At 32.0% G+C, this 10811-nt stretch overlaps 2 protein-coding genes across 2 annotated transcripts; both read left to right on the forward strand.

The window, feature by feature from the left end:
* Positions 1-6864: 6864 nt before the first annotated feature.
* Positions 6865-8191, forward strand: LOC127106270 (L10-interacting MYB domain-containing protein-like). The gene has a single exon (XM_051043573.1). It carries the CDS (start codon positions 7076-7078, stop codon positions 8048-8050), a length of 975 nt encoding a protein of 324 aa, XP_050899530.1. The 5' UTR covers positions 6865-7075; the 3' UTR covers positions 8051-8191.
* Positions 8192-8434: 243 nt separating this feature from the next.
* On the forward strand, positions 8435-9745 carry LOC127104449 (uncharacterized). The gene is made up of 2 exons (XM_051041628.1): positions 8435-9197; positions 9276-9745. The coding sequence occupies exons 1-2, from the start codon at positions 8435-8437 to the stop codon at positions 9743-9745; spliced, it is 1233 nt and encodes a 410-aa protein (XP_050897585.1).
* The last annotated feature ends 1066 nt before the right edge of the window (positions 9746-10811 follow it).

Raw genomic sequence — 10811 nt, forward strand, 5'->3', positions numbered from 1 at the left:
TTTAGAATCATTGACGTCCTCAATTCCATCATGGAGAGTTTGGAGAGCATCTCACATACCTTTAGTACTCGTATGATGTGAAATCAAATAGAATACTTTGACACTAAGTGCTAAAATAATTATGTTCCTCGCTATTAAATCATATGAAGCCTTTTTTGTTTCATCATCATTCCAATCTTTTGGATGTTTAACAACGTCGTCATCGCCCTTGGGAATAAATGGTCCCTCGGTGACGGCACACCACATATTTTTTTCAACCGACAACAAGTGTACATACATGATCGACTTCTAATATGTTGAATTTTTTCCTTTGAAAACTGGTACTCAATTATACGCCCCCTTAGGATCATTATCTTCCGACATACTCACAAATTTTTGGATGTCAATTAGACACAATCTAAAGACCAGATCTTGATGCCAATTGTTTAGTGTGAATATTAAAGTAGAAAAATGGTTTAGAGGGGGGTGAATAGACCAAAATTAAAAAGTTCAACCGCCATTTTCCAAAATCAGAGTGTTTTTAAAAATGAGCTCCAAACAGAAGGTTTGATGCGAAAATGAAAATTATACAGTTGAATATGATTAAGCTAACATTGTTTATTTCACAAATATATAAGATTATAATAATGAAATGCTTGGTATGAATTGATTCAATTTGTGTAGTCATAAGGAGTGTACACAATTTATTCAATTTATGAAACTCTAAATTCAATTCGTTTTCAAATTTTGTCAATCACAAGACTAGCTTGACTAGTTATCCAATTCCAACAAAACGTAATGCTTATGTAATAAATCGCTATCAAGAAAAAAATGATAATGCGAAGGAATTTAAAAACCTAAGCATGCAATCACTACGAATTTAAATGCAAGAGTAAGAGAGAGAGAGAGAGATTACATAGAGATTTATAATGCTTTGGCGTTCGTCCTCGCTTTGCCTAAGTGCACTCTTTAATGGTTTCCCATTAGAACCTGCATAGTTCCTTGTTATTTGAAAAATATTTCAAAGAGTTCATACAATCACCAATCCATAATACATCTGAGAAAACAAATCTCCTAATTTGTATCTTGACTTCTATATAGAAAACTTGTCAAACTCTTCTATGCAATATTTATTCGAATACGTTTCTTGAATCTTCCAATGACACCAATTTAGCTCCAAGCCTCCGATTTCGACCCCGAGTACCCCGAATTTCACATAAAACAATAGATACATATGATACATGGATCAGATCATCACATACTCATCAATTATCATTCAATTTCACCAATTAATCCCAAAATCAAGGTTATACTCATAACACCAAAGCACATCAATGGCAACAACCAAATTCAGAATTTATGCCAACATATTATACATGATATTCAACATACAACAAAGCACGAATTTACACACCAAACATTGCAATTATCATGGGTTACACATAATCGCCTTTAAGGATTCATAAAACACAATAATGGTGAATAAAAACCTAGAAGAGGGTGATGATCCCTCTCTACCCTTCATGTAATACACCTATATTCAAGTAGTCCCACCTTACCTGAATTTCCATAAAAAGTTCCAAGCTTGGCTATGAAATCTCTTTCTCTCTCAAACCCTTGTTCTTCTCTTCTCACACTTGCCTCTTTTCTCAATTCTACGTACTGTCAAGTTTTGGATCCTGTCCTTTTTACGGTTTATTTTAACCTAAAAATATAATCAATTTCCTCTTCATGCTTTTACCCCTCCACTAATCTCCGCTTTCTCCTCTTTCGCTTATTTTTCTAGTAATTATATTTTCTGCCCCCAAATCACTATTTTTCTCTTATTTTTCTATTTATTTAATTAATATTCTACTATCTTAATTAAATAAACTAATTAAAATTTTAATAACCCCCAAACACCACATAAGACATATCATCACCAATCAAATTATTTAAAGCATATTAAATCATTTAAATAATTGAATTAAGCAACAAAATTCAATTAAACAAGTTAATTGAATTCAGGGTGTTACACTTGGTGTCCAGACAATTTGGCTTCAGCCAATTCCTACCAAAGTCCTTTTTTCTCAATAGAGTCAAAATCCTCCTGGCCACTACTCAATTGTTAGAATAATAATATTAAACATGTATAGACTTCTTTACCAATAAGTCGTCACTCTAACCCCATTTAAATTTCAAGCTTCTTACCTATGCACACAATAATTCAAAGAATGGTGGTCATCCTATTATCTCGCCCTTTCTCAAGATCATTAGCTTATTCTTCAACATTTAACATATGCTTTTTCACCTCTGCAGACTAAATTCAAGAAAAGTCGAGGTACACACATCAAGGAAATTCAAGCTTTCCAAAAAATACTTCGAAACTGTGTATAATTCATGTGAACTTCATCGAACTATCTATGATGCAACCCTTACATTAAAACATAAAGGTACTGAAAAACTCTCACACTTTAAAATTCTACCTTATCTAAAAGATAGGTATGCTTTTGCTTTAAAATTTTATTTTTCCAAACTTCCACCATTGTCGACCTGTGAATTTGGTTTGACTTTTCGTCTACCATTTCTAGACTGGTTTATTTGTGGATCTTTGTCAGCTTTAAATAATGAACTGAAAAACCTCATCATAGAGTATTTTCGACTAAGTATAACATGGACAACTATAGAGGTCATCTCCATGTAGATATTAAACATGTTCAAGTGTTGTGTTGAATGTTTTTCAGCTTTAAATAGTGAAAGAAAAGCCTATTATCGAGAGAAAGAATGAAAATCAAGAAGGTTTGCCTTTTTTGTCTTCAATGGATGGTCAGACTTCTCACCATCATTGGTTGTTTCTATTTGCTTATTCGTCGACTCTTTTGAAGCAAGGCGTGCAACTACAAACATTCAACTAAGCTTTCATTCTTTCTCTCGATAAAATGCTTTGCTTTCACTCTTGCTTATCCTTATTATTTTCCAAAGTCAGAAAAGAGGAAGTAGTGCCACTGCCATCAGCCCCAAAAATAAAGCAAAGAAAGGCAAAGCCATTATTGCTCTTAATAGTGAAAAAACACATGTCTTACTTACTCTCTATCTCTCCTATATTTTCTCACATTCATTCTTTATGATACTAATATTTACCAATCCTTTAGTTTGAGCCAAGTGCTCAAGAGGAAAAAGAAGTCAAGCTTTCTGATGAGATTAATAAAATTTTGGTTTCTACTAAAACCACTTCTGATAAGCATCAGAAGGACTTGGCAGAGAAAGTTGCCAAGAAAAAAAAAGGCTTATGTCGGGACTTCAAAACTTCAACAAGCCAACAAAAGAAAACCAAAATACAAGCTCTTTAGGCTAATCCACCCAAACAATCAAGAGAGAAACCTCTCATCACCATTGATGAGGACGAAAGAGAAGATGACCCTCTGATAAAAAATAAACCAAGACGCCCAAAACCAATCATTCTTGACGAGAGTTCGAAAAGTAAAGATTCAAGCCCTAGCTTCAAGACCTTTATGGTACTTTAAATTTCAATCTCTATCTCCTTTTCAATATGTCTCTTATAATCTCACTATATCATTTGACTACTTTCTTTATAGGAAAAACCTATATCTATTGTACTTCCTACAATGAATGTCGATTCGAGTATCCATTGGTAGATTCCTTTAACAACAAGTTCGCCATCAATCCAACAATCCTTTATAGGATACTGAACCAAATATTCCCATAAGACACGCCCATCTATATGGATAAATATGAGGTTGAAATTCTTCTTTAAAAATTAGGGAAAGTTGAGGCGAAGCCGCAACTAAAAGAAACCATATGTAAGCGCTCAGTGTCTTGATGTATTTCTCGTTGCTCATTCATTTCAAGATGTTGAAGAACTCACAGTAAAGTGAGGAAATAAAGAGGGAAGCCCAAACAATATTCATTTTTTAAATGATATAGTAATGTAAAGTTGCAATTCTAAGACTATTCCACAAGAACCAGTACATTCAGAGAACTTGCTAAACCAATATTGCAAGAGAACATTGTGCTATTTATTTATGAACATGCTCATGTTCTTGACATTTGCAGCTAAAAACGTGAAATGAAAAGAAGTAATTACATAGAAGGATATCCCATGTTGAGGAATGAGAGCATCATGACCTGCTTGAGCCTCACTATGCGTAATTGGAAAGCCAATAGTGGCTACTAATAAAGGAGGGTAAGTGTTACCATACACTAGGGGAAGAAAAAAATGTTAACACTTACATACCAATAACAAATAAGTATGAAGATGTGGTCTATCTCAAACTTCACGTATTTAGAAGAAAGTTTGATCATGTCAAATATTCACTGCTTCTTACAATCTTGGCATGTGGATATCTCCACATGAGATAATCAAGTGAGGTAGTTACTTGTTGGATGAGAAATTTTTTGAAATAGCTTGATTTCAGCAACTCTCACAAATTGACAAGTTGTAGTTGTTAGGAAGGAACAAGAAAGACCTAAGAAACATGGTGTCATAACCTACCACGGGAGTGGAAGGACACAAGGAAAAATGGTCATGAATTAAGATTAGAAAACTAAAATAAACAAATGCTTCTTGTTCAAAGGATGCACCGTCTTATGAAAAATATGAAGTCGATGAAGTGGAATTCATGGTGTTATTCGCCACCTTAAGCGTGCTAAAGAATTTTAGATTCTAATAAAGACATTAAGAGAAAAAGGAAGTTATTATTATTTAGAAAAGCAAGGAAACTCATGGTAAATAACATAAAACAATAAAGAAATAATATCGACTAAGGCTATTTATGAGGAAAATCCAAAGAGTTAAACAAGTTAATTGCTTAAGGAGTTTAAAAAATCTAGGTGATCATTGTGTTTGTCTGAGAATTTTAGCTTGACATTTTGATATGAATGTAAGATACAAGATATGTAAAAATGTTAAGTATAGATGACCGAGTCATGTTTTCGACGAAAAGTCACATAATCGATAGTTCAATTTTTTTGACAAGTGTGGTTGAAAGACTTAAAGACATTTTTGACAGTAGTATCGGTTTGAAGCAATTCAAATTCTAGGGACATGTGGAAATAAATTAAATGACAAAAGCCCACGTAGCAATAGACGTGTTGAATTGTGAAGAGATAATCGTTGTTTGCAGTTAATAATGCACCTAGTATATAAGTAAATTTTGACTCTGTAAACAAGGTTTGCCTTTTATTTAGTTGTCTTTATAATTCATACATTTGATTCACTAAGATAACGAATTTGTGAGAAATGTATGAACGTGTGTTCCATTTATTGCTTACTTTTTTTTACTTGTTTCTATTTTCTTATAAGCAATTATTCAATATCAAAACAGAGTACAAGGGATACTCCAATCCTTACAAAAACACATTCTGATCATCTTCTGCTCAAACAATATAAAGAACAGTAAACCAATAATACAAACTACAAGCATTATAGAAATTACTACCTTACTTTATTTCTTTGGTATTTGCAATTAGAAATTCTTCCAACACCATTACATTATCTCAAGATGTTTTACACAAAGTATTGTCTAGGATTTTCAAATTTGATCCTACAAATGAATTAAAATTGTGGTTGTATACTCAAAACATCAATAAACACATAGAAAATGAAGTATATTAGGTCTTTGTCCTTTCGTAAGCCAAAAAAAGACGAGACTTTTAGTTATTTGACAATACAACGCAGAGATTCATCTGCTAACATAAATAAATAAATGAAGTGTTTGTCGCAATCGATAGATAAACAATTTTAGAATTAACTAACATAGTTAGACAAGTGAAATTAGAGGCAAACAAGATAGAGTCGAATCTTTTTCAAATTTATTTAGACCATAACTGGCGTGAAGCTCAAAGAAGAGTCAAAGTCTAGTAAAATTTAACGATTGAACATTAAAATTGTGTTCTATAATTTTAGATGTTATTAACCATATTTTACAAATAACAAGAAACACAATCTTAAAAATAAAGTACATCCGGAAAAATGACAATGGACAATACCTCAGAAATAGAAAAATCCGTTAAACATAGGTCACTATACATATCTCAATAAGAGAGAACATCATATGGATGTCGTTATTAAAAGTTGTAGATAGCAATGATTTGTATGTTAACTGTAAGGTATAGAATCAAAATGATTTACTCTATGTTTGGATTGGCTTCTTGAAGCCCCAAACTCACGTTTTATTCCTTTAAACTTAAAAGTGGTCTTATTTTCTTGTTTGGGTTTTTTCTCCAAAATCAATTCTACTCTCCTAGAAGCAATTCCAATAGAAGCTACAATTCCTAGCTTTTGAGGTTAGCAAGAATCAATTCTGCATTTATGATATTTTGGTTCTTACAATTTTCCTTCATTGCCCTCTTTAATTTCTTTTCAACTGTTTCTTCTATTTTCAAGCTACCATACTCTCTACTTTCCAATTTTCTGCTTTGTATTAATTCCTTCATTACTCTCTTTGCTTTGTATTAATGAATTTGGTAAACCAAATTTGATTAATTTATTACCTTCAAGTCTATATATACACCATCATCTCTTACAACCAAAAATACAAGGAAAAATTCTACTCCAAGAATAAGGTAATCTCATAATTTTGTTCTATAATGGTTGTATTTTGTAATTCTTCTGCAACTGATATGAATATGAGAAGAAACAATTTTTTTTTTTCGCTCACCTAAATGCATTCTAAGTGTTTGATAAAATGCCTCTTAGAATTTATTTTGTTCAATATTAAACTATAGTGTTAATATACTGCTTATGTTTTCAAACTGTTATTGTTTATATACTAGTTTATGTTCAAATGCATTCTAATGTTTATACTATAATATTTATATATTGCAAATACATTCTAATGTTTATATACTATAGTGCTTATATACTTTCATGAGCTAGTTTTTTACGGCTAGTTAATTTTTTCCTGCAATGCAACTTTAGTGCTGCTACTTTAGTGTTGATATACTTCATGAGTTTGTGTAATTTCATATGGCAGCCTATAATGCTGCTACTTGTATTATGAGTGAAATTTTGTTGCCATATCATGTTAAAATCATTTTCTACTCACACATTATTGTTAGTGTTGATGTGTGTTTGTAACTTTGTGTACATAGTATTATGACTACAAAGAGAAAAATTCATGTTGATGAAATTCAAAGATATAAAGCTAGTTGGACGGATCTTAAAGTTAACGAAATATTCATTCAAGCATGTATGGATCAAGTTACGAAAGGTGAGTGCATTGGAACTAGCTTTACCAAGACGGGTTGGAAAAACATTGTTTCTCAATTTAATGGATCATCTGGGAGAAATTATGACAAGACAAAATTGAAGAATAGATATGATAGCTTGAGAAAGGAATGGAGAGCATGGTTTAATTTATTTGGAAAAGTTACCGGAATGAGGTGGGATAGTGAGAAGAATTCATTTGATGCACCGGACGAGTGGTGGGAGAAAAAACAATTGGAAAATCCTCTATATGGAAAATTTAGAGAGAAAGGACTTCCATTTGCTAATCAACTAACCACACTTTTCAAGGATGTGGTGGCTAATGGTGAGTATGCTTGGGCACCTTCAAGTGGTATATTGCCCGATGAGGATTGTGGTAACGATGTTGATGACTTAGGTCCATGTCCTAATAATATTGGCTTGGATATGGAAGAAGGATCGGGTGATAGTGAAGATGTAAGTATTGGAGCAACGGAAGATTTTTCAAATATTAATTTGAATACTTCCCAAGGGGTTGCTAGCCAAAGTAGTGGACAAAAGAGAAAGAGAGCTAGTGGTGTTGAAAAGAAAACCAAGAAAAAGATAACTCCCTCATCAACAATAGCTGAAGTTGTTAGTGTGATTGCGGAAACATGTAAGGCACGAAATGATGCTATAACTAGTACATCTATTGGTGAGGTGATGGCCACACTCCATACCATGGATGAAATTACAAGTGATATAGACTTGTTGACAAAATGTTGCCAACTAATGATGTTCAAGCCTGCGAGGGAGATGTTTGTTTCCTTTAAAGGTTTTGAAGATAGAAGGGTGCATTGGCTTAAATTTGCAGCAAATAATCCTATGTCGTTTATGAAGATGTAATTGATCTAAAATTTCATAAAAATTAGTCTTATTTATGTATTAGGATCTTAAGCTATGAATCATCTTAAACTAGGACTTATAGTAATTAGACTTTTTATGTATTAGGATTAGCTATCTTTTAATTACCAAATGATATGGTGAAGTGGAATTATAAGTATTGAAATGAATTTGCTATGTTTCTATTACTAAATGCTATGTTTATAAGTATTGAAATGGAATTACTAAATGCTATATTTCATACTGTTAGTTAGATACTGCTAGTTAATTATGAAATGAAATGAATGGTGCATCTACTTAAATTATACTGCTAGTTAATTTCATACTGGTATGGAATGTAGATTTACTTACACCTAAATGCTATTATTTATAATTATGAAGGGATAAATGAATGATCAGAATGAGCAATTGGACAACAATAGAGAAGAAGAAGATGACAATGATGATGATGATGATGAATTTTTTCAACAAGCTAGTTTTGTGGCTGCACTAATTGGAGAATACGCAGTAAGTCAATTATGCAAAGAACCATGTAGAACTAGTGAATTAAGCGGTCATGCATGGGTTCAAGAAATATTGCAAGGTAACTCCACTCGTTGTTATGAGATGTTTCGAATGGAAAAACATATTTTTAATTTGATATGCACTAAACTAGTTGAGCATGGTTTAAAGTCTTCTAAAAGAATGGGAGTTGAAGAAATGGTTGCAATGTTTTTAGTTGTTGTTGGACATGGGGTAGGTAATAGAATGATTCAAGAAAGGTTTCAACACTCAGGGGAGACTGTTAGTAGACATTTTCATCGGGTACTTCGTGCTTGTCTTAAGTTGTCTATGAAATATATTAAACCTGAAGGTCCTACATTTCATGATTGTCATTCAAAAATAAAAAATGATCAACGTTATTGGCCTTTTTTCAAGAATGCTATAGGAGCAATTAATGGTACTCATGTGTCATGTGTAGTTAATGCCAACGAGCAAACCAGGTATATTGGAAGAAAGGGATATCCTACACAAAATATAATGGCTGTATGTGATTGGAATATGTGTTTCACTTTTGTATTAGCCGGTTGGGAAGGTACTGCCCATGATGCACGTGTTTTTGACCAAGCTCTCACAAATGTGAACCTTAATTTTCCACACCCTCCTCCTGGTTTGTTCTTTTTATTACTACTAATGATTTATTTATAATATTTGACTTCACTTTTAAATGATTAATTTATTTTTATAGGTAAGTATTATTTGGTAGATTCTGGCTATCCAACACCAATAGGATACATTGGTCCCTACAGATGTGAACGTTATCACCTTCCTGATTTTAGGCGTTCTAACGGGTTCGCAAATAATAATGAAGTATTTAATTATTATCACTCAAGTTTAAGGTGCACAATAGAAAGAACTTTTGGAGTATGGAAGAACAGATTTGCAATTTTGCGTTGTATGCCCAAGTTCAAATTTCAGACGCAGGTTCAAATAGTCGTCGCAACAATGACCATTCACAACTTTATTAGAAGGAATGCAGAAATTGATGTTGATTTTAATCTTTATGAAGATGAAAATACAACCATTCACCATGATGATTACCATATATCGCCTAACTTAGATCAATCACAAGTTTTAAATGTCGCTTCATCATTAGAGATGGATCACGTTCGCGACTCAATTCGCAATAAAATTATAGAGTACAAGTTAAAAACTTAATATTGTTATAAATTAGTACTATATTTCAATTTAAATTAGTATTGTAATAACATTTTAGTGCTATGTTGCATTTCAAATTTTATTATATATTTGTAATTTTTATTATGTTTAAATATTATTAATTTTGTCTTTTTTATTTATGTGTTTAACCATGTCCATTTTGGTAATTATACATTCAAAATCAATTTTGATAAAAATCATCCAAACAACATTAATTGATAACAATCACTTTTACATAAATGTATCCAAACATAAATCAATTCTGTTAAACTCAATTCTGTTAAAATCAATTCTACCAAACTCAATTCTATCAAAATCAATTTTGTTCACCGCCAATCCAAACACACACTTAGTACAACAAGTCATGCAAAATATTTTTAAATCATTCTATGAATACATTTACTAAATATTATGGAGGATGATACCGTGTTTGTCAAATGTACTGTTTAACAATCCTATTGCGTGTTTGGATGCAAATTTCCAAACATGCTACTAGTCACATAGTGAAACATACAAACCTTTTGAAGTTATAATTATTAGGCACCACAACAGGGCGGCGGGTTGGGATGGATTTTAACATATTCAGACCCTGCCCCTGCCCTCGCCTCCTAGACCCGCATCTGTCCTTAAATTTAATCTGAACTAATAGTTAGTCTCTCGCCCTCGTTTCTATTGAGAAACGGATTTCTCCGCATTTGTCCCGCTCCTACCCGTCTAAATTGTATTTTTTTTAAATGTATATTTTTTCAATAATGATAAAAATCAATAATTTAATTACATAATTAATTATTTTAAGATTAATTATTTTAAGAATAATCATATTGTTGGGTCACTTTTATTTAATTTGTATTTTCTAAAAAACAAATAATAATTGTAATAAGTTTCATAGTGTAAGATTAAGAAGTGTAAATAAATAATAAAATTATTTGTAAAAATTTTTTTTATAGTCGGATGTTGGACGGATACTAGCATCCCCGCCTCCATAAAAAAAAATCGGGTTTTTTTCACTCCTTCCCCGTCCCCAATTAAATCAAAATTTTCTATTAATTTTAGAGCAGGAGCAAGG

Source organism: Lathyrus oleraceus, chromosome 7, assembly GCF_024323335.1.
Source record: "Lathyrus oleraceus cultivar Zhongwan6 chromosome 7, CAAS_Psat_ZW6_1.0, whole genome shotgun sequence".
NCBI classification, from domain to species: domain Eukaryota; kingdom Viridiplantae; phylum Streptophyta; class Magnoliopsida; order Fabales; family Fabaceae; genus Lathyrus; species Lathyrus oleraceus.